We start from the raw sequence: 25034 nt of genomic DNA, 5'->3' as shown, positions 1-25034 counted from the left end.
TGTAATCACATATGTTCAAACTGTTAACATTCAGGGTCCTTCAACTGATCAGCTTTTGACATAGTTAAGATCAACAATTCATGTTGTTATTCTACACTAATATACCATATAGTAAAGCTCTGGGCCAGATGTACTAACGCTTTTGCACCCACTTCAGGCGTATTTGTTTCGCAATGTGCGCGTAAAAAAATGGCAAGGTGTGTACAAACAGGCCGCACTGAGGTAAAAGCACAGACTGCCTGTCGCAGGAGCTGAGAATGTGAAATTGCGTTTTTCCATCGCATGCATATGCATTCATAGGAGGGTCAGGGGAAAGTGTGAGTTTTGTGTAAAAAGATGGGAGGAGAAGCGTAAAATACGCCTAATTAGGTATTCCCTTGTATGTATAAAAACTGCCCATGAAAGCGCACGTCTATTTTGTGCCTAAATATTTCCGCTTTAGGTGTTAAATGCGGTTTGAGGTTAAATGCATCAATAAGAGAACCTTTTAAAGACAGAATCGCTATTTAGAGCACCAGTTTTGCATCTTATACGTACTATCAAAAACAACCTTAACTTTTGTTGGCCTTTCGAATGTCTTACTTTCACTTTCCCGTCATCCACTTAAACTTTCCTACTTGCTAGATTTGACCAATCTTCCATAGCCTGCACAAGTAGTGTAAGTAGAACTACTGCTCTTCATTATCTTCCTGCTTGTTGACATCATGCTTTGTATTATTTCATGATCGCTTAACATTTGATGCCTTTTAATGTTGTCATCAGTTAACTTCATTCAACTGCACTTGTGATTGAAGTATCATTCAGTTCTTAACGTTCATAAATTGCAGAAGAGGAACTGCAGGTTTGATAAATACGACATTAACATAAGTGTCATAGCGTGCGGTTTCTGCGGGTTGGGCATGGCACGGATAACGCTACGTTCACAAATTTACGTACATCTGGCCCTCAGTGTTATTTAATGTAGATCTATTTAAATGACAAACCGAAGAATTAATAGATATCAAATTTATAACATTAACAATATTAGTTCTGTTGTTGATCTTAAATAAATAATTTCCGTTATCGAGGATGTTTTTTTCTCATGGATTTTTCTGCATTATGTTGTAAAACTCCAGTGTGTGTGTGTGTGTGTGTGTGTTGTGTGTGTGTGTGTGTTCACATGTTTGGGACACTGACTTCAAGGTGAAACCTGGTTGATGTCACCAGTCTTCAGCTTAATTAGCAGTGCACCTGTGAATCCCCCTCTGGCCCACGTGTTTGTTTGATGCTGTTTCTAGTACCACTTGAGACAAGGGCCATGCATCGTGTGTCTGTGTGTGTGTGTGTGTAGATTCAGTCAATCCATGTGCCGTATATTCTATGCAATTTTGTGTGGTGGTTTCAGCCTGTGTACTGAGATTTATCCTAAGTGTGTGTGTGTGTGTGTGTGTGTGTGTGTATCATTGTGTGTGTGTGTGTGTATCATTGTGTGTGTGCAGATCATCTTTTCGGACGAGTGCACGGAGGCGGAGGGCCGCCACTGGCACATGAAGCACTTCTGCTGCTACGAGTGCTCGGCCCCGCTGGGCGGCCAGCGCTACATCATGAAGGACGCTCGGCCCCACTGCTGCAACTGCTTCCAGTCGCTCTACGCCGAGTACTGCGACGCCTGTGGAGAGCACATAGGTACCCACCGGACTCCCTCTCTCTCCTACTCTCTCTCTCCCTCTCTGATAATCATCTGTCCATCCCTCTGTCCTCTATCTGTCTCTATCACTCTATCTCTCCCCAATCTTATGTCATGCCTGAACAGCATGGTCTGCCTGTCTCTCTGTCAGTTACAGTTAGGAGGCTATTTTTTTTTTGTGTTTTTATTTTTTTCATCCTTGTTTGTGCAAACTGTTTAGTTGCTTCTCTGTCTTGTCTGTGGACATTTCATTTGGGTCTGAGTGAGTCTTTTTCTGTCAGCATGATTTCTCAGCTCGGGGCCTCGAGATTGATTCCTGGGCTTTATTTGTTTATTTATGTTTTTCTCTCTACTATTGATTTGTTTGCTCTAGTACTCCCCACCCCTCCCTAATTAGTGCCCGTATAAGTGAGTTCCAATCAAGTCCGTTTGTGGTTTTGATAAAATGCCAGACATGTTCATGGACGATTCCAGAAGTTCGAAGGGATTTCAGTAATGAGGCAGGCCCATAACACAGGGGGAAACTCATTCTGTTAATAACTGTGGTTAAACGTTTATTAAAAATGCAATTTTCTGCAGATCGAAGGGCTGAGAAGTAGAAGTGTGTGTGTGTCTGTCTCTGTTTGTGTGTGTTTACTGTATGTGTGTGTGTGTGTGTGTGTGTGTGTGTGTGTGTGTGTGTGTGTGTGTGTGTGTGCGTGTATTCCGGGGAGGCTACAAAGTTGGTAATTATTTTTATAGTCGACACAGCGCGAGTAAGCAGGACAGCTCTTAATGAAAGCTAGTGGATGCAGACGGAGCCGGTAGAAGATGATTATCTCCGTGTGCTTCTGAGGGCCTCCTCCGCCGTGGTGAACACAATCTGACAGAGCCGAGCCGAGCAGGCAGCGCAACGCAGCGCAGCGCAACGCACCGCACCGCAGCGCAGCGCACCGCACCGCAGCGCGGCGGCATGACTATGTGAGAGCCCAAGCCTCACCTGCAGCGCATGCCTCTGTTCGACTGCCATTCATTTGGAACTCCGGAAATGGGAAGGCGCAGGGCCTACTCGCTTTTAATACAAGAATTGATTGACTCAGAAACAACCCATTCCATTTGATTTGTTTTCCATTTCTTAGGAAAGGAGGTCCCTGAACTCAGACAAATGTAATATTTTATCTGATCGTGTGACCGCCACATCAATACTCATGTCTCATTGCTGAGATTAGGTCTGTCAAATAGTCATTTTAGGCAATGAGTTAGCATTCAGCTGAAAAAACATGCCTATTCTCTTCAAATGAATAACAAGAATTTAAGTGTATTAACTGATTGCTCCTGATAGGGAAACTTATTGGCTTTCTTGGTTTGCATAGTAAACACCACAAGACTTTAGCACAGGATGGTAAATGGGAAATGGACTACATTTATACACTATTCTACTCCTCTGAGCGCTCAACACGCTTCACAAACTAACGCCTCACACTCACCCATTCACTCACACACTCACACCGATGACAGGCCTCTGAGAGGCTGCTACTCAAGGTTCCAACGGGAACATTGAGAGCAGTTTGGGGTTTAGTGTCAAAAGACACGTTGACAGGGTCAAGAGGAATGGGGCTCAGACCATCCACCTTCCGGTTACTGGACGACTCCTCCACCTCCTTAGCCACCGCATTGCATTGCACTGCACTGATGTAACGTACACTGCATGTAGAATGCACATTGTAAAGACGCAATGTGACCCAGAATTATATCTGTATGTTCCTGTATCTGTTTGAATAGTCAACAAAACACAAAGACTTTTCACACAAAGACACAAACGCAAACGCAACACAAAGACATGTCAGGGTCAGTACACAGACCAATGTATTTCTGTTTGTGTATCAGTATCTGTCTTTATTGGCTCAGCATGGTTCTCTGTCTGTGGCATGCAGGCATTGACCAGGGCCAGATGACGTACGACGGTCAGCACTGGCACGCAACCGAGGAGTGCTTCTGTTGCGCCCGCTGCAAGCAGTCACTCCTGGGCCGCCCATTCCTGCCCAAGCAGGGCCAGATTTTCTGCTCACGCTCGTGCAGCGCGGGCGAGGAGCCCGACGAGTCCGACTCGGCCGACTCGGCCTTCCAGAGCGCCCGCTCGCGCCAGTCCCGCCGCAGTGCGCGCATCGGCCGCCACGGCAGCAGCGGCGCCAAGGCCAAGGCCAAGGCGAAGCCCGAGGGCCGGCAGATGTCGTCTGCCAGCAACCCAGACCGCCTGTCGGCCGACATGGACCCGTTGTCGACGCAGATGGACCTGCTGAGCGTGGCCAGCCCCACGGCGAGCCGCACCCCGAGCAGGACCCCCAGCCGCACGCCAAGCCGCACGCCGAGCCGCACGCCCAGCCTGAACCGCGAGCAGGCCGTGTGGATGAGCCGCGACGAGCCGGCCGCCTACCAGTACGAGGCGCCCCAGAGAGACCCGTCTCCAGCTCCACCCAACCCGCACCAACACCAGCACCAACACCAACACCAGCTCCAGCACCAGCACCAGCACCAGCTGCTGGGCCAGTGCAACCCGCGGCCGCCCTACGTCTCCAGCCAGAGCCAGCAGGGCCCGGCGCCGGCCCACTCGGGTGGAGGCGGTGGTGGTGGTGGTGGTGGTGGGGTCGGCGGGGGTCATCCCGACGCTTGGCCCAAGGAGCCGCAGGCGGGGCCCCCGGGGGTCAACCCCAAGAAGCCGCCCGTCATGGCGGCTCTGCGGGGCCACTCGTTCAACGAGAACTGGATGCACCACAGCCAGGACACGGAGTTCCGCGCGCCCAAGCTCAAGACGCAGATGAGCTTCAACGAGGCGTCCAGCCACGGAGTGGGCAGGGGCGTCGGGGGCGTCGGGGGCGTCGGGGCCTTCTCGGATAAGCGCAGCGTGAGCGTGCATGGCTTCCCCCGTGAGGTACGGCCCCCGCTGCTGCGCAGTCGCACGCCCATCAACGAGATGATGACCCCACCCGAGCAGACGCCCCACGGCTCTACAGACTCCCTCTCACTGTCCTACGCCACAGGTACACACACACACACACACACACACACATACACACACACACACTCATAACATGGACACACACACATGCATAGACACTTTGGTGTTCATTTTCACATGCCACAAACCAATGAACACAACTATTGTATTATTTATGGCACAGGTATGCATAGCTAATTATACTTAGTCTATGCTTTACATACGCATTGAGGCATGTGTACTGTACCCTACAAACACACGTTACACACACTCACTCATCTTCACTGCTAGTATACAACACTACACCCATTATACTACACTCACACTCACATGTACACTAGACACAATTCCGTGTCATTAATGAATGATGAGATATGACACAATGTCTCCCTCTGCTGCACTTATCATCAGCTAAATGCCAATGTGGACCGTTACTGACATTTACACTTGTCATGTGTTGCTTACCGAGCTCTTCTGAATGATGATCGTTATCACATCTGCTGTGAAAGACTAATGGAGTGGCCTTTGTTGTTGCCTTTCTCTTCAGGCAATTCTTTGGACGGCACCACCAAGCGCCAGGAGCATCTCTCTCGCTTCTCCATGCCGGACCTGAGCAAAGACTCGGGCATGAACGTGTCGGAGAAGAGCAACATGGGAACGCTGAACTCCTCCATGCAGTTCCGGAGCACCGAGTCGCTGACCTCAGCTCCACGGCCCTTCTTTGACCTGGGCATGCCCGTGCGCCTCAAGTACCCGCCCATGCAGTACTGGGACCCGCCGCGCGGCCTGGGCTTCCAGGAGAAGGTCAAAGGTCACCCGGGGCTGGCGGTCAGCATGGGGAACATGCACGTGACCCCGGTGATGGAGCGGCGGGCCCCGCCCGGGCGTCCTGGCCGGCTCGGCGAGCAAGAGCTACGAGGAGGGGGAGGAGGGGGAGGAGGAGGAGGCTCACGCCAGCGCCACCACCGCACCGGGGGGCGCCACCGGCACCACCACCAAGGCCACGGCCAGCACGGGCACCACCACCACCATCACCACCACCACCACGGCGGGCACCGCCAGTCGCGGCGCTCCCGCTCCGACAACGCCCTGCACCTGGCCGCCCAGGGCCCGGGCGCCAGCGGCACCGCCGGCAGCGGAGGCAGCGCCGGTTACCACGGCGACCTGGGCCCGGCGCACTTCTTTCACGACTTCCACGAGCGCTTCCCCCCGCGCGAGCTCTTCGGTGGTGGTGGTGGTGGTGGCGGCGTTGGCGGGGGGAACCTCGGCGCATACCGCCAACACTTCTACCCACGGCCGTGCCCGCGGACGACATCTGACCTCACCCTACAGAACCCCGGTGGGTCGGGGCCGCAGGGGCGCGGAGGCGGCCCTTACTTGAACGGCTATGGCGAGGAGGACGGGGAGGGCGACGAGGAGTACTTCTGCTCCACCTGCTCCTCGTCCACGGAGGAGTCTGCCGACGAAGGCTACTTCCTGGGCGAGCCTATCCCTCGTCCAGTGCAGCTGCGTTACCTAGACAACGAGGAGCTGCGGCACAGGTACAGCCCCACGGCTTTGGGAGGCCGTGGACAGCTGCACACGCGCCGGCGCAGGAAGAGCAAGAACTGCAGCATCTCATAGGACCGTGTGTCAGTGTGTGTGTGTGTGTGTGCGTGTGTGTGTGTGTGTTTGTGTATGTATGTATTGTATATGTGTGGAGGCGATGGTATATTTGTAACACGTGGGAGGAAGCACTTATGTGAATTTGTGTGGGTAGTGGGTACATATGTACAGTATGTGTGTACAAATTAGCCTGTGAGCTGTGAGTTCATGCACTGAATATGTGTTTCTGTGTGTGTGTGTGTGTGGACGGGTCGTACATGGATGAGAGATTTTTGTTGAGCTCAACTGAACAGAACACTGCCAGGGATTCAAGTGGATGGAACTACAGTATTTTCAAATCACAGTGTAATGTGATGTTTTTGGACATCATCTTAAAAATCTTTAGTGGATAAGAACACTACACACACTTAACATGGATCTAACTTCCTCCTAACTCACTGTATTCTCTGTACTTATGAACCTGTTACACACGGTGTGAACTCTCATGAACCGTTTGCAGAGACTGAACTCAGATGACTAGAGATTCTACAGAAATGACATAAAGAGTATTAACCATTAAATATTTAAATGACTTTACATATTGTATTCCTGAAATCCCAAATGTTGTAGAAAAAAAAAATCTGTGCAATAAGAATGTCCTCTGGTGACCTTTATGATGGTTAGGCTGCCATCCATCCATAAAAGCTAGAGGGTGAAGTGAAAGTGGACTTGGGATCGTGACAACACCAGGAGATGAGAGGGCAGCCATGAATCCGGGTTCAGCTGAGTTCAGCCCACCCCAGGTACCACTGTGCTATCTGGTGCAGAGGCCCTCCTGACCTGGGTGGTGTAGTTTTGGTCCTGGTGTTCTAAGGAAGGCCTCATCGCATGATGGCCCCTTGGAGGAGAGTGAGTAGCTGAACTGGATGGGGAGAGCCAGCAGGCATCGACGTGAACGTTCTCCCTGACCCACTATAAATAGACCCCCCCCCCCCCCCCCAGCTTCTGCCATTTCTGCATCAAAGATGAGCTACTATGATCCCCCTCTTCTCTATCTGTTTAGTTTCTCTCTCTCTCTCTTTCAGGCCTTTCCCACGACAGCATTGTTCAGTATCGTCCAGTGTTTCATGCCGTACTCCTCTCAGCTCCTTTCCTCCGAGCGGTTGTCATTCTTTGAATTCTTGAAAAACTTACAGTGTACAGTGAAATAATGTTCTCTAAGTTATGGATGTAGTACTGTAAATGTATTGTAAATATGGTCCTAAATATTTATATATATTTTGTATCTTCAGATGCATTATTTGTATTATAGGATGTAGAAACAGAGCTGCCTGCACGTGCCCTTGCTGTTTTTGTCTCGTATTGGAATTAAGGGATTATTACAATAAACCCCTAAAATGGCTACCTACGTTTCTCTCAAATCCTATGATAAGCTTTGGCATTTCAGCATTGCAGCAAACCGTTCGTACTTATGCTCTGAATAAAAATATCACTCAGAGACTCAAAAGACAGTTTATAGTCACAGGAATGTGACAGAAATCTTGGAAACGTGCTATTAAAAACAGAAGTGCATACTGGAATATGTATTTAATTTTAAAAAATTATACTTTATTTTCACAAAACAGCATTCATTCAAGAAATATACGAATGGCAGCAATTGTGTTATGACAAGCTTTTATGGAAGTTGCTTTTATGGAAAGACAGTGTCTCCCATCCATAAGTATAAAGGAAAAAACATAGCAGAAACAAAGATGTCTAAAGATGATTTCTTTACTTCCCTGGCAATGTCAAGTTGAGAACATTTTCTTCTTATAAAGATAAAAGGCATCAGTCAACCTGTAAACACTGAATCATCAGAGGATCTTTAACTATAGCTTACCCACTTTCACACATACAGAGAGAGAGAGAGAGAGACACACACACACACACACACAAATAATATAAAATGTTTGGACATCATTTTATTGAAAACAATGTCCAATCTTTGGTCAAAAGAACCCTTCTGCAGTTATCATAGCACCTACAGTAGAGCATGCTAACATCAAACACCTCTAAAGCCAACTCAGAACCACTGTGTTTATTGCACACCCTTCATGTAGTAGAAATGGCAGACATTGTTTGTAAAACAAAATGCCATGAGTACTAAGGTAGCTGTGTTAGTCACCCAGTGTATATTGTAGAAACAGCTTAAGCCAGAACTAGCCAGCTAGTTTTATACTAGGGCTGCAACTAATGATTATTTTTATAGTTGTTTAATCTATAGATTATTTTTACGATTAATCAATTAGCCCATTAATATCTCCTCAAATGTCTTGTTTAGTCCACACAGCAAAGATACTTAGTTTACAAAGAGGAGTAAGTGAAGCTGAACATATTTAAATTTAAGAAGCGATAATCAGAGTACTTTGTTATGAATTAACCGGTTACCAAAATAGTTGGTGAAAAAATGATTAAACTAATACCAAAAGAGTTGGTGATTCATTTAATAGTTGACAACTGATCAATTAATTTATTGTTGAAGCCCTATTTTATACTTAGGTGAAACTGGTTGTATAGTATGAATATGTAACGCATTATGTGTTGGTTTTGAGGGCTAAAATGCTCCTGCCAGTAGTCTGACAAAAAGATGGCAATGTTATAAGGCAGTTGGTCTTTAAAAATTGTTCATGACAGCAGACACAGTCATATGAACGTACACACACACACACACACACACACACACACACACACACACACAAGCAACTTCCTCCAAGAGTGTAGCTGACTGGAGGGTTCCTTGTGCTCAGTGTCTCCTATTTCAGGATGGGGGGGTCCCCTCTGGTCCCTTGCTGGGGGTCACTGGAGAGGTGAGCCCTCCTCTGGCGGCAGCGCTGGTGAGGGCGATTGCTGGCGAGCGTCGTACTCCTCAATGAACTCCTGCATGGCCTCCACACAACGCAGGCCGATCTCCCGCAAGTTGTCCTGCAGAGAGGTCTGGATAGGCCGCTCCAGCGACGGGTCCTTGGCGATCAGCATCTTCACCACCACACCGAATGTGTCACAGTCTTGCCGGTACACCTAGGTGCAGGCAGGACACACACACACACACACACACACAAACACACACACACACACAACACACACACACAAAGACATTTTGAGAAAAACACTCATTTATTGAGTGGGTAATATGAACCATTTGTGGGGACAAAATGTACATACTATGCCTGAAAATGACAATAAGCAGATACTTCACTGTTTTAAACAAACAGGTCCAACACATGAGAATTTTGTGGTTGAGGGAGCAAGTCATAGTTATAGCCATAACCACACATCAGAGATGTAACCAGTTGATCCTGATAGCCATAACCACACATCAGAGATGTAACCAGTTGATCCTTATAGCCATAACCACACATCAGAGATGTAACAGCTGATCCTTTGGGCTTTGATGTGCAGGGTCAACAGCATGAACCAAGAAGAAAGATGTTTTTATGATTTTTATTTTTCTATATGATATGCAAATTCAAATTAATTGAATAATAATAAACACATTTAAAGAATATATTTGGCAGAATCCCTTTAATCCAACCTATTGAAATGAGAAAGCAATAGATTACATAACACATGACTCACTGCCACCCATGGTATTTTTCATGAGTTCACAATTTGCTTTCAATATCCCATCTATCATTGGTGTATTTCTGGTCACACTCTATTGCAAAGCCCTGCTGCATCAGCCCTGTGGCCATTTGACCATGGGTGTGTCCATACAGCATAGCAGCATGTGTAAGATAACTAGGGCTGTGTGTTGATAGTGTCCAGGATTACACTGAACATGTAAAAAAGTTCCTCTCGTTAAAAGTCCCGACGTGTCCTTTGCCACGTCCCGTCTGGGGAGAAAGCCATCTGTCCCAGTTCTGCTGTGGACGCGTACACCATGGTGCACATCGCCTCACTAGGAGTGCAGCCGCAGCCATGCTAAAGATATCTCTCTCCTTCTCTCTCCTTCTCTCTCCTTCTCTCTCCTCGCTTTCTTCCCGCTCTCACTCTTCTCACTCCCTCCCTCCCTCCTCCCTCTCTCATTCCTTCCATCGCTCTCTCTCTCTCTCTCTCTCTCTCTCTCTCTCTCTCTCTCTCTCTCTCTTTGCTCCTCTTTGCGCCTTCATTTGATTAGTGCTGAGGAATGCAGAGCCTCATAACCCTGAGAGGAGTCTAGAGGGGGAGAGCAAAGAAGAGAAACACTTTTGGACTTCTAACAATATTCATCTTCAACACACCATTTGAAAACCACTGAAAACAAGGCACCCGAAATCATTAATACAAATGTACCCCTCTTTCTCCCTGAACCAAAAGAGAAAGATAGTGGAGAGAGAGAGAGAGAGAGAGAGAGAGAGAGAGATGGTGTGTGAAGGAGAGATGAGGAGAAAGGGAAGCAGCCGAAGGAAGGGGACATGCCTGATGTGTTCCAGTCATGTGTGTGCCATTAAGAGTGGATTAGTAGCTCAGTCAGATTGCACACATGACCACACACACACACACACACCTATACACACAGGCGCACACACATACAGATGGAAACACACACACTCCCTGCTGCTATTTGGGGGAATGCATGCAACAAACACACACACACACACACACACACACACATAAATACCCTGCTGCTACAAACATACACACCCCATAACTTATTCAACAGGATTAATCCATGACCTTTCCCAGGCCCATTTCTAGAGGCAACACACACACACAAACACACACACAGATAGAGGGAGAAAGAGAGAGAGAGAACAAACCTTTTTGACCCCATTCATTGTTCTGAATCATAATCCACAAACCATCATCCCCTACTCTCGATCAAAACACTTGTCTAACACAAAGAGAGGTAAATGTATCCACAAACAACCACACATAGAAACACACACACACATGTACATACGCACACATCACACACACGCACTAATGCAAAGACCCCCACAAAAAGGCATTAGCTCAAAAATAACCCACATGTATTTATTTTGCCCTCCATTTTGAGTCTGTTTTGAGTTATGTAAACGTGTTATATAGCAGGTTGCATAATAGGTGTCAATGAATGAGAGAAGCTTCTGCCAATCATTACAAGGCTGTTAACAAACCGTGACTATGTATTGTTCCTGATGCTATGTTTTACTCAGCCTACTGGCAGTGTGTGTGTGTGTGTGTGTGTGTGTGTGTGTGTGTGAGTGTACACGCCTAGCAAGTATGTGAAGATGTATAATCTCTTTCTGAATATATACGTAATGTATACACAATTTATGTCATTCATAACGTATACACAAACACAACACAATTCAAGTGTGTGTGTATGTGTGTGTGTGTGTGTTTGCATACCTATGCATAAGTATGTGCTGTACACTACACACACAAACAGAATTAAACGCTTCAGCTACCTGTTACCAAACCCCCTCTGAACAGCACCTACCCTACTTGCCAGTGGTAACCATGGAGATTGGGGGACGGGGAGAAACTGAGAAGGATGATTCTCCTCCTGCCCACTGAGTCACTCCTCATGTGCTCAGCTTTAATATAGACTCTAGTGCTCACACACAAACACTCACAGTGTAGAACAGTATAGAACACACACACACACACATACACACAGAGACACAGATACACACAAGCGCACACACACACACACACACACACACACACATACACAAAAATAACACTCACTGTATTTACACTGAAATTGTGAAATTCAGGTGTCACAACATTCAGAGACTTCCTGAGAGTCTATCTGGAGAGTGCTATTAAAAAGTAACATAGGGCTATTACTAACGACTATTGAGATAGGACAAATGTTTTGTTCAATAGTAACCCACTGGAACACTTCAGCAACGGCTTTGTTTTATATTCTCATAGCTATCTCAAAAATATTGGAAAAGGCATTGTCTCCAGCTCTCATATTGACCTGTGATTTAAAATTTTTAACATGGTCTGACGAATTAAACATTCAGAAAACTTCCATGGAGACAGTCATCACTGCCTGCCAATGATTTTACTGTGTACGCCACACACTGACATTAAGGGGGTGGACTCCTTCGGTGAGGTCTGGAGGAAGTTAACAAGAAGTACTAACACTGTGGTCACACTTCAGTTTCAGAAGGCAACAGTGCAATGTACGTCAACGAGGGTTTCAATACTGTGATGTGTGGTGAAAGTACATGTTGTTTCACATTACTGAGTTCATTATCTAACACCATGGACTTACACTGATTTACATATTTTATTTATTACATATTTATTAAATAAAACACAAATAAAACCGGCTTTTATTTCAAAACTCCTTACCTGTCCACTACTACGCTATATGGAGTTGCAGACTATTTAACACAAAGTGTCAAGTTTTTAGTTATAAACTTGCCTTTATCGTAACTATGTGACTAATACACAGTATCTCTCCAATCAAGCTAATGTGGGTCAGGGATCTGTTTAGGTAGTTTAGCAGTGGCCTCTCGAGTGATAGTGTTGAATGCTACATGCTTGTGGAGTAGCCACTCACAAGGTCAAGTGAGTGAGTGGGCGGAATTTGTGTCAGTTTGTTGAGGATGATGACTGCCTAGATGAAGTGTGTTTGTGTGGAGCCTGACTCATAGTTATGGTTATGGTTATGATTATGATATGGTTATAGTCCTTAACAGACGTTTTTGTCCAAAGCGACTTAAGCAAAAAACAACAGATTGAAAAAGCAATAGAACAACAGAGAAATGGAGGTAGCTAGCTCGCTAGCTAGCATTTTGGTGCGTAGCTCACCTCCTCGATCTCCTGTCTCTTTCGCTGGATGGCTCTGCTTCTGGCTGAAGCCCTGGACACAGCAGACGGCTCCTCCCTGGCCTGGGGGGCTTCGTCTTTCTGAGACACCTGGACGAGACAGAGGAATGATGCCCACCGGTTATTGACAGACTGCGCGCCAGCTGAGCAGCTCCGGGGTCAAACTGTGCGCTGTCACAATGAGACGGAGTGGCCCTTCAGATCACAGCTGCTGATTCCAATCACCTCTCCTGACCGTGTGGCTTGGACTGGCATGGGGTGATCTTTTTACATGAAGCTAATCTAAGGGACACAGGGCAGGTATGAAAAAGACAGAGGGAAAGAGAGAATAAGAGAGAGGTAGAGTAAGTGGGCAAGAGACAGATAGTGGGAGAGAGAGAGAGAGAGAGAGAGAGAGAAAGAAAGACAGACATGTTTTCTCCTCCTGAGAAAAAGGGCTCGGATCCCTCCAATCAATTACAGTGAAACAATGCCCCATCTCCCAAGTCCCTCTACAGTCATCTAGCAACGGCAGGATTATTTGTGGATCCTAATCTAATTTGTGTGCCAGTTACGAGAATCAGTTCAGGATTCCATCTTGGCGCAATTTGGCTGGTGCTCCAACTGTGCCCCCCTTTTCCCATCATCTCCGCACAGTGTTTCCTCTTACATGGGTCTCATTCTGTTTTGATTCTCTCCTGGATGACTGTGTGTATGTGTGTGTGTGTGTGTGTGTATGTGTGTGTGTGTGTGTGTGTGTGTGTGTGTGTGTGTGTGTGTGTGTGTGGAGGGGGGGGGGGGGGGGGGCGGTAGTGTTTTTAGAGGATTCAGGCAGGCTAACGTTTTATGAGTTCAATGATCAGTATGGCCTGAGGGGGAGATTCACAAGATGAAGGCGGCACGCATACCCATTAGCCAGTCTCACTGGAGAAGGCCAGATACATCACATCCACAGAGCAGCAAGACAAGCACACACAGGAACAGAAAGAGAGAGGGAGAATGAAAAAAGAGGAATAGAGGGGGAGGGATAGAGAAAGAGAGAGAGAGAGAAAGAGTGAGGTGGGGTGAGGGGACAACATCCTGAGATCCATCAGGAGTGAAGTTGTTTGTTTCTTTGTTTCTTTGCTTGTACATCAGTTACAGTATGTTGCGAGTACCGTTTGGAGAGGCTCAGATGTAAGGTGCCATGGTAACCTAACATGATGACGCTCATGACAGCTCTTACCGTGAATGACAGGGAGCGCTTTTCCTCTCTGCCTGAATCTGCAGACGCGCGGGGAGTTCCTGAGGGCGATAACACACACACACACACACACACACACACACACACACACACACACACACACACACACACACACACACACACACACACACACACATACATTCACACACACACACACACACACACACACACACACACACACACACACACACAGGAGCAAACAAGCATTTATTAAATTCTTCAAAACAGCCTCCATTTACCCTCATGACTGCTTTGTGCACTAGTGGCTTCGTTCTAACCAGCTTCATGAAAGAGTGAAATAATCACCCGGCATGCTTCTCGATTAACATGAGTGAACGAAAAGCAGCACACATGTATGGGGAGTGAATTGCTGGTCCCAGTGTTCAACTTAAAGCCTAAAATATAAAACGTGGTTTTCTCTTTTTCATGTATGCTAATTCATAGTTTTCAGTTTTCAGTTTTGATCTACAATGTAAAAATAGTCAGAAAGACTCATAAATGAGTATGTGTGTCCAAACGTTTGACTATACACTGTCTAGAAGATGTCAATAATGTATATATAGCAACAAAAGAAAACAGAATTCTTCAAAGTGATCGGTGTAGAGCTCTGTTGACATTTCAATTTCAATTTAAAGTGCAGTATCACCATTGACCATGATTTCAGGAAAAGGGGCTTGGATCGCTTTAGATTGATGCTGGAAAACATGTTATGAAACACTTTTGTTTTTGCTTTGTTGACATTTTGTATAAGGAACTTATGACAGTAAAAGTGCAAAAATAGCCCGCCTGGCAACGTCATTCACTGTCCAAGACCATTTTTCGTCTGTGACACAGCACTGCCTCCCTCTGTTCATGATGAGTCAGTGCAGATTGGGCAAATTTGTCACTGCATCAAAAGACTTTTAAAGTCATAGCATACAATATATACCCCATCTAAATATTTGCAACATCATTTCCATTCCAAGATTCTACTGATAAGCCTTAGGTTATACGTTATTTTCCTGGTAAATATACTGAACGTATGAACTTAAACATTTTAAAATTAATTAATGATAAATAATTGGGCTCAAGGTTTGTTTCTGTTGTCAAATGCATTTACAGTTTATATAGAGTATATAGAGTAGAGTTTATATAAAGGATCAGGTAAATTCATTTAGCCTAAGTGACTTAGTATGACAAACTTATGAATGTTGGCCAATTAACTAGTCTATATGACAGCAGTGGTCGACATATACAGCTAGGTGGAGTAGTTTAGTTAATTTTTTATAGGAAACAGCAATGTCTGTTTCGTTCAAACAAAATTATGGGAAGAACTTTGAATATTTTGATGAAATGTATTTCCCTTATCGGTACGTAGTTTTGAAAAACATGTGTGCACCAAAATGTGTTCACCAAAGTGTGCATATCCGTACGGTAGGTGGTAGATGTAAACATAAGATAATGTGGCTGCTATTTGCAGAGTCCTTTGTGGTGCAGTGACATTTCCTCCTTCCGCCCCCAAAATAATCTGTTAACTGATAATGCTGCAGTTTAGAATTCACACCATGATGCATTATTCAGTGGTGTAATATTCAGCAGTGTATTATTTGTCTTAATAAAAGCCAGAAGACATACAACAATAATTTGAATATGGAACCAGGATGTTGTAGGAGAATATACTTTATAACATTGTTTAAAGTGTTGTTTTGCATTTTGTGTGTCAGTACAGACATCATACAAATATTCCCTGATTACTTTTAAAGAATTCAAAAAGTGAGTTGCAAGCTTGGCATAATAGGAAGCATGGTGGTGAACAATCCTTTCATTTTGTCACGGCATAAATAACTCAGATCAGCAAAGGCCCACCATTATGCAAGTGCAGGCTAGGGCCACCACAACAGCACATCTGAGCTAGCATTGCTACCAAACTCGCACTGGGTTGGAAGAACTCAAAAGGTCCAGGAGCAAACTAGCAAACGAGTCAGGACGGGATCAGGATTCACATGTGGTGCTGCCCAAAACTGGGCCATGGCTGTCCAACCAACCAGAGATGTAAAGTAACTAGTACTTTGTACTTGTACTTTTCAGTACTTCATTTGGAACAGACCCATACACACACTCACACATCCCCAGCCATACCTATATGCACACTGCACACACATGCACCCCTCCCCCCATCCCCCATATCCACACATTAGTAAACAAAACATGCCCATTACCCAACCACACCCATATGCAAACACAAATACACACACTCCACACAAACAGACACACACACACACACACACACACACAAGATCTTTTTAGAGCCAGGGTAAACCACATCTGAAATAATAGCTTTTGGTAGTCACTATTTGCATTCTGTTTTTACCCAAGTTTTATCAATCACCACATCACTGTTTTGAATGCAGCACTTTCTGCGCCATTTTCTCACACTCATCATCAACACACTTAGATACGTTTCTAAGGTCCCAGCAAATGCTGCATGCGTGAGTCTAGCACGAGGGTCATGTGATGCAGACACCAGGGTTGTGCACAATTCGAATTAAAATTCTGCTTCCTGTTTGCTACCTCAATTGAAATGCAAGTGAAATTCAAGAATTGAATTGGAATTTAAGAGCCAGTTTCAATTAAATTCTGGAATGTTGCACAAGCCTGGCAGACACAGAAGACAGACACAGAACACAATGGCTCCGGTCACCTAGGCCAGTGGCTCTCAACCGGCATACCACCGAGGCACACTGGTGTGCTATATGAGGCAGAGTGAGGTGCTATGAGGCACACTGGTGTGCTATATGAGGCAGAGTGAGGTGCTATGAGGCACACTGGTGTGCTATATGAGGCAGAGTGAGGTGCTATGAGGCAGAGTGAGGTGCTATGAGGCAGAGTGAGGTGTGCTATGAGGCAGAGTGAGGTGTGCTATGAGGCAGAGTGGTGTGCTATATGAGGCAGAGTGAGGTGCTATGAGGCACACTGGTGTGCTATATGAGGCAGAGTGAGGTGCTATGAGGCACACTGGTGTGCTATATGAGGCAGAGTGAGGTGCTATGAGGCAGAGTGAGGTGCTATGAGGCAGAGTGAGGTGTCCCATGGAATTTTGAGGAAACCGATGCACATACAGGCTCATAAAATGAACACCGCTTTTATAGCTTATGATAATGCATGTGATACTTCATAATCAGTAATGGTCATGTGCCTTGGCATTTTGATTTGACCAAAAAAGGTTGAGAACCTCTGTCCTAGGTGACAGTGTGCAGTTGTGGGTTGCTCACCTTTGGTCTGCTCGGACGGAGAGGGTAATGGGCAGGGGACTGGCTCAGGCCGAGAGGCGGGCGAAGGCGATGGCTTGCGGTGCGACAGAGGGGCCCTGGGGCCGTGGTCACCCTGATGCCGGTGAAATCCAAGGCTGAAACTGGGCCTGCGGAAGAACCCTCTGTCCCTCGCTGGAAAATACCTGAGATGGGAAGGCACAGAAAAAATTACCTTCACAGCAGATCAACTGCATGCATGAGTCACAGAAACAAGTCTGGTCTAACACAAAAAGTTAAGTTTCCCGAAGGTATTTTTCACAAGTGAGTGACAACACTGCAATGACCAATCCTGGTCAATATGAGGAAGGACTGAAGTCATTATAAAAGATAGCCAGAGACACATCACATCACTTCCGCAAAATGATTTTGTTACAAGAACTCTAGTGTAATGTCAATTTTATGTGCGAAGACAAATATAACAAAATATAACAAAGTATGGCATACACAAATTAAACAAAAACTGACGACTACCTACCACACAATGGTAGTACATTGTTCTGAAAAAAAAAAAACTTTATCTATATATATACTTTTAAATCTGCATATATTATAGAAGCACATGATCTACATCCTGACAGCATCAATAATTTGACTTTGTTCATAAATTCAATATGAAATGTGTGGAAATCTTGAGATACTCGAGAACAGATTACTGCAACAAAAAGTTTCTTTTTGGAAAGAATGTTTTTCATTGCTTCTATCTCCAAGGTCAAAAGCTGACTGAATTCCCTTTCACTTTCTCTACAAATCACACTTGAATGACTGGTGCGGATCTCTAATGCATTCGGAACATGTAGTCCTTGGATTTCTGCCCTTTGTTCTTTGAGCCTCTGTTCACTGCAGGTGGATGGTGTCAGAGAAAAGCAATCTATTTTGTACTCCAGACTCTTCCAGCAAGTCTGCACTACTTAATCTCTCATCCACATCCTGCTAAAACAAAGGAGAAAAATCCACACTCCATGGATTGTGTCACCCAAGGCCTCCTGGTTTTTCATTAAGTAACATACAACTTTTTTGCACTCAGCAGTATTTCGAAATCAATCGGGAGGTCGAACAGAAAGGTATGATTCTGTAACTGGTTTTACAGGATCAACTTGTCTGAATCACATACTGTACCATGCTTGTCACCGTTTGAGGTTTTGTGTTTTGGTTTGGGACTTTTAGTTTGTAGTTCAACATGTGTTCTCTTGTTTACTTCCTGTTGTCTTTGTTACTTCCTGTGTCCTGTGCCTGTGCTCCTGTGTTCCTTTGTTCCCTGGCCCAATCCCAATCTCTCCCCTTGCGCACTCACACACTTTGAGGGCTCGCTCGCACCCTTTCTGAGCTACCTTCCCCAAATCGGCATATGTGAACATTTTACTCAAGTGAAGTGGAATTACCCACAATTCATAGCGTTGTGACATGAAACACAGAGTTACCCAAAGGGAGGCTGGAAGCTTGAAAAAACGTTGGTAAACAACTGCCATAAAACGGAAACGGAAACATGTTATTTTGGGGGGCAGCCGTGGCCTACTGGTTAGCACTTCGGACTTTAACCGGAGGGTTGCTGGTTCTAACCCCGACCAGTAGGAACGGCTGAAGTGCCCTTGTGCAAGGCACCTAACCCCTCTTTGCTTCCCGAGCGCCGCTGTAGCAGACAGCTCACTGCGTCGGGATTAGTGTGTGCTTCACCTCACTGTGTGTTCACTGTGTGCTGAGTGTGTTTCACTAATTCACGGATTGGGATAAATGCAGAGACCAAATTTCCCTCACGGGATCTAAAGAGTATATATACTTATACTTACATGTTTGCAACACGTTTTTTGTGTTATCAATTTAATGATAGGTCGCAGATGCTGTCTCATGCCTGTTATTAGCGTTTTGAACCCTTACAAACTCACAGACTTGATCACTTACAACTGATGTCAGTTCAGTGTGTGAGGGTTCAGGGTTTTGGGTTTAGGGGAGAGATTGGGATTGAGCCCCTGTTTCTAGTCTCGGCCCCTCACCTGAGTCTTGATAAGTTATTAGTCTGAATAGTGCCTTGTTCCATGTTTACCTGTGTCTCCTTGTTTTTGTCCAGTGGTTTGTGTTCTTTTATTAGTTTCCTGTGTATTTAAGGTCTTGTGTTTGTCTTTGTCCTTTGCTCGGTCATTATAGTTTGTCATGTTGATTTCGCCAGTGTTTCCCAGACAATTGAATTCCATTTGTGGTGGTTGGTTTGCAGAATTAACTTGAATGCAACCGTTTTTAACAAATCAGCATAGCGTGGTTATGATGCTAGCCAGATTTAAGCACACAAATTAAGTACAACCTGGAAAATCATTGGGTGGTGGTCAATGTTGATATTGTGGTTGGCTGCCACAAATAAGTCAATGTATGGGAAACACTGTTTGCTGTTCATGTGTTTTCAAGTATTTCATGTAAGTAAAGCTCTGTTTGAAATTAAGCTGGAGTGTGGTCCTACATTTGAGTCCAATCCCTAGCCTGCAGCCGTGACAATGCCAGCATGGCATACTTTGTTGCTATCATTATCATTATGACATACAAAAGTATCATATAACAGAGCGAAGTATACACAATATCAAATCACCATAAAAAATATTGGTGCAAATCCTGTAGAAGTCCAACAACTGGTTTAACTGAATGGTCTCTCAAGAAAATATCTTTACAATCATTCCAATAAATTACTTTTTGTTTTTCTGATAGATTTAGTAGCAGACCAGTCCATTCTTACTCTTATCCTAGTAATGTGTCAAGCTTAGTCAGTCACTTACAATGCACATCAGGTTGTTGTAGCAGCTAAATATTAGCTCTCTTTGGAGATGGAGATGCAGTAATACAATAGTGTACAATTGCACAGCTGTGGCAAGGGTGATTGTGTTTTCCTGGATTTCCCCACTCTTAGATCATGTCATTCTTTTGGAGTTTCTATATATGTGGGTGGTTTTAGAGTTTCTATATATTTTGGTGGTTTTCTCAGGAGCAGGGGAAGTGGTGTGGGTTTTATGCCTGTCAAAAAGGACTTGAGCTGGGGATGTCTCTTTTGGAGAATGTGCAGCACCATAGCGAGGCGAACGTGTCCTATGCAAACATGTGTGACAGTAATAAACATAGTGAGTCACAGACTAGTTGTGTCGGGTCATTTTCCATAATCTTCACATAACGCAGAGATAAGCCTGCCACATACATGCAAAACAGTCTGCTAGTAATATTCTGCAGCTGTACAAATCCATGTCTCCTTTAGAGAACTACAGAAGCAAGTTATTATCATGACTTCCCTTTTCATCTATGGATGAGAATAGATAGAGAGAGAGAGAGAGAGAGAGAGAGAGAGAGAGAGAGAGAGAGAGGTTGCGAACAAGCAATGTTTCCTCTTCCTCTACTGTCTTACCGAGGCCTGTAGAATCTGCCACCGAACCTGGGCCTGTATGGACGAGTTAGCCGCGAGGGGCTTCTGACTCTTCTGAATGGTCTGTCATCCTTTAAAAATATTATATTTAATATATTTAAATAAATAAAAATAGTAGTTCACAATAGGCAACATAACAATACAATGACTAGCTGTCAACACAAACAGTGAGCCCGTTGAATTGGTAGTTAGTTACATGTTAATAGACTTTCTCAACATTTCTGCTCCGTGAACTTACACTCACACGCTTGATAGGGTTATCCGCGCTTGACCTTTTGTCCCCCGGTTCGTCCGTGCGCTCGCGGTGGCGGGTGGAGCCCTGCAAAGCGAAAGCAAAAGCTTAGTGGCCAGTGTTTGTGCAGCAGACTGACTGCTATGTGGCAGAATTTGTGAGACAAATTACTCTCGAGTGATAAAGCCAACAGACGATGTCCCAATCTATCCAATGACCATTTTACATTAGCTAACTGAACGTGCAAGAATGCGCGATGATGTGCACAATAAAATGTAGCCGTCATTTAAAATGACTTAACCTGATCATGTAGAGGCTACTAGCCCCAATATACATTACATTTTGACAACTCTTCGACACAACTATTTCAACAATCCTGCATATTTCAGCAACACCGTAGCGACAGTCCATTCAAATATGTTCACCAAACTTAAAGTTCATAACGAAACTAGACAATAAAGATACAGGCGAGCATAATTCAATCTTAAGATGAATGTAAAATGAAAGTATGGAATGAAAGTAGGCTATCTATCGTAGGCCTATATATGAGAGCCCATAAGCGCAAGGTAAAACTAAGTTGAATCAAACTTTAATCAACATGTGAATGATTTGCCCATACTTCGATACAACACTTTCAACAACATTATCCTACCCTATGTCTCCAAATGAATTACCATGGTTATTGTATTATTAAAAATAGGCATATCAGGTGTCTGTCATGCGGGAGTGAGATGGTAAATGAAAAGCAAAATATTTTAAAAATAGAATGCTGTTAAAACTTCATTGCTTACCGTTTTTCCGTAGCCCTGTGGGTATTGCGCCCATGTAGTCATGCCTCCACTTCTGTGTGCTTTCTGTCTAGTGGCACGGTGTTGCTCCTCTTAGACCAGGAAGTGGTCAACTTACTTTCATTATCGGCAGCTCTCTAATGCCATTCTAACCTAGCGGTCTATCATGGTTTTGAACGTCTAATAAACACAAGTAGCCTAACCATACGCTGCGCTGCATAGCCTACCTATTGCTGAGCCACCCGCTTCGAACGTTATCACTCGTAATCAGCCTCATAGTTATGGGTTAGAAGGGGCCATCTACACCTTCTAGCAGTTTCAGAAGGCTGTTATCATCTATTCGCATGGTTGATACTCCGATACGAACACATTAGGATCCCAGAATCTATCACGTGACACACGCAACCACAAGAAAGAGGAAACGCTGCATAGAGCGAGCCATGGAGAAAGTTAGCGACGTCAATTTTGTAAATAGCCTAATAATTGTGTTGTTTTTTGTTGTTTCGAACAAAATATAGGCCTACTTATCTGACCAACACTGCTTCATAGTGTACAAAGCCTAGAATCGCGCGAATTTAGTGCAATTTCTCAGTACAATTCAAAGGCTGTAAGTAAAAGTCGTGGACAAATACGTGATATAATCCTGCTAAACATATTAGGTGATGTTGTTTGACATTAAATTGTCTAGTTTTGTCAGTCTCACATTATCAGCTGTTCTTTGAGTCTGAGTAATTCATGGGACAAACTGTTATATCCTATAGGCCTACTACCCTTAAATACAACATAGCCTAAGGGTAATTATGTTGGTTGCTATGGTGGTTGCTAGATTGGCATTTTAGTGGTGGTTGCTAGGTTGTTAATAGGGTAACTGATAAGGTTGCTAGGGTATTGCTAGGGTAGATATGGTGGTTGCATGCTAAACTAACCGGGCAGTAGCCTACGACATGAGTTTAAAAAAATGCATGCAAACTAAACTCCATTTAATTCGCAATAATGTCACGTTTTTACATGACATAGGCCTATATGCAGTTGTTTGATTGCACGCATGTTTGCATTTTGCAAGGTCTATTTATGTCTGTCTGTCCCGCCTTCAACACTTTACATATTGCCTTCAGCGCTGCGCAGCCTCAGGTCAGCTCACTTCACTTGATCAGTTCTTGGCGAACGGTAGTGTACACACGAAGTTAGCTAAACTGCTAGAATGAGCAACAAAAAACAAGCATCTTTAGCAGGTCACTGGCCAGAGTGTTTGAGTTGCGAGAGCCGCTGCAGAGATTTCTTACAGAAAAAGTCACCGTTAGCTGCACATTTTAGTGATGAGGACTGGGTGTCAAAACTCGCTTACCTGTGTGACATATTCGGGTTGCTTAATGACCTCAACCTGTCACTCCAGGGGAGAATGACATGGGCATAGATTTAGAGTGGGACGCTAAGGACTAGTCCTAATTAATATTTTAAGATGACAAAATTGTCCCCACCAATATTTTAGCTAACTCATTTGTGCTGCTGATTCCGACAGCCAGCACAACATTATGCTTCAAGAAACGTCATATGATTTGCTTAAAAACAGAGGGGGAGGGGCTATCTGACATGCACGCTACAAGCACGGAGTGTCAAAGCACAGGCTACTGGCAGTCAAGCGAGCGGGTGTGTGTCAAAGACAATGGTAAGTTGCTGTCTGCCAATACATAGCCTATCCCATAAAAGGCCAGAGTAAAACATTGTGATATTCCCTTTGCCCTTCAGCATACATGTTTGCCCCTTTTTGTGGTTTGTAGATGCCACCCAAAATACGAAGCTTTTTCATTATTCAGTCTAGGCAAAATAACTAGCCATACAAACTGGCAACTGGTGACCAGGCTTTCAAATGCGGATTTTACTGTGTAAAATAGCATTAGCTGTTAGGATATTACCCAGGATATTGTCACAGCTAAACCTAGCTTCTGTAATCTTCCAGCCAAAGTTAGGAGTCATGTTGAATAGGCTAAGGGTGTGCCGCATGGACAGTCATATAGGCACAGAATAGAAGTCACCATCACAGACTGTTAGGCTAATTGGGCTACCAATCTTGCAGTCGCAATAAACAATGGATCCGAGACATTTTCCTGTTCCTATATTCTGTTTATGTACGCTAATGTATTTGTGAATGTAGCCTGCACAATGCAAAGAAATAAAAGATAAACTGTTGCATTTCCATACTAGAAATGAACATTGCGAGACACTTATCTCTTCTATGATCTCATTCCAGAAAAATATTCTTTGACTTGTTAGTTTTTTGAACATTTATTTTATCTAATGACATTGCAAACATGATTAATTGAATCCACATATCCTTGCACTTGCAAAACTATTTTTCACTAGCCTAAAACCGTGAGACTTTCACGTTCCTCTTAAAGGAGAATTCCGGTGTGATATTGACCTAAAGTGTATCGAAACATGATACCGAGTGTGAACGTATGTCTCATAGCCCATCTCGGCTTGTCCCCTGCACTCCAAAATCTGGCGCTAGTTAGCCGATGCTACCAACATCTTTTTCAATAGTGGTGCTTCGGCATCGGGCTAGCCATGCAAATAAATCACTGTTTTACACCCATTTACGAGGCTCAATGTATCTCCACACTTCATTGGTAGACTTCCGAGGGCCCTGACATTTAAAACGAGACATTGAGAACTTTGAAAAAGCACTGGTAGTTTACTTACAAGACGATTTATACAGACAGTATCTTCACGAAGTTTAGCGTTTGCAGCCATCTTGAATTTAGTCACGATAAGTCGAGCAACGAGTAAGAATGAACAGCTATGATAAGGGATCAGATTCCAAAAATAATTCAGTGGAAATGCATGGATTCCAGTTTCTTCCAGTAGCAGCAACTGGAATCCATGCATTTCCACTGAATTATTTTTGGAATCTGATCCCTTATCATACCTGTTCATTCTTACTCGTTGCTCGACTTATCGTGACTAAATTCAAGATGGCTGCAAACGTTAAACTTCGTGAAGATACTGTCTGTATAAATCGTCTTGTAAGTAAACTACCAGTGCTTTTTCAAAGTTCTCAATGTCTCGTTTTAAATGTCAGGGCCCTAGGAAGTCTA

At 44.5% G+C, this 25034-nt stretch overlaps 2 protein-coding genes across 5 annotated transcripts in view; one reads left to right on the top strand and one right to left on the bottom strand.

The window, feature by feature from the left end:
* prickle2a (prickle homolog 2a) overlaps nt 1-7626 on the top strand; it is a 103440-nt gene extending 95814 nt beyond the window's left edge. For both annotated transcript variants that reach the window (XM_042099375.1, XM_042099376.1), the window contains 3 exons: nt 1479-1665; nt 3580-4683; nt 5188-7626. In XM_042099375.1, coding sequence (XP_041955309.1) covers nt 1479-1665; nt 3580-4683; nt 5188-6263 — 2367 coding nt within the window. In that variant the 3' untranslated portion in view covers nt 6264-7626. The remainder of the gene's footprint in view (nt 1-1478; nt 1666-3579; nt 4684-5187) is intronic.
* LOC121714176 (periphilin-1-like) overlaps nt 1-22940 on the bottom strand; it is a 32746-nt gene extending 9806 nt beyond the window's left edge. Inside the window, exons 1-7 of one of the 3 annotated variants that reach the window (XR_006033039.1) lie at nt 21943-22938; nt 21158-21238; nt 20902-20990; nt 17490-17671; nt 14221-14279; nt 12999-13106; nt 8921-9281 (exon numbers count right to left, since the gene is read on the bottom strand). Coding sequence is in view for 2 of the 3 variants with exons in the window: in XM_042099382.1 (XP_041955316.1) it covers nt 9060-9281; nt 12999-13106; nt 14221-14279; nt 17490-17671; nt 20902-20990; nt 21158-21238; nt 21943-21984 (783 nt within the window). In the remaining variant the exon portion in view is untranslated. Of the gene's footprint in view, nt 1-7810; nt 9282-12998; nt 13107-14220; nt 14280-17489; nt 17672-20901; nt 20991-21157; nt 21239-21942 lie in introns of those variants that run through there. The other 2 variants (XM_042099383.1, XM_042099382.1) reach the window with 2 other exon arrangements.
* Nucleotides 22941-25034: the final 2094 nt, after the last annotated feature.

Source organism: Alosa sapidissima, chromosome 7 (genome assembly GCF_018492685.1).
Source record: "Alosa sapidissima isolate fAloSap1 chromosome 7, fAloSap1.pri, whole genome shotgun sequence".
Taxonomy (NCBI): domain Eukaryota; kingdom Metazoa; phylum Chordata; class Actinopteri; order Clupeiformes; family Clupeidae; genus Alosa; species Alosa sapidissima.
Note: the sequence above shows the minus strand (reverse complement) of the source record. Positions and strands in the feature narration are given on the sequence as shown.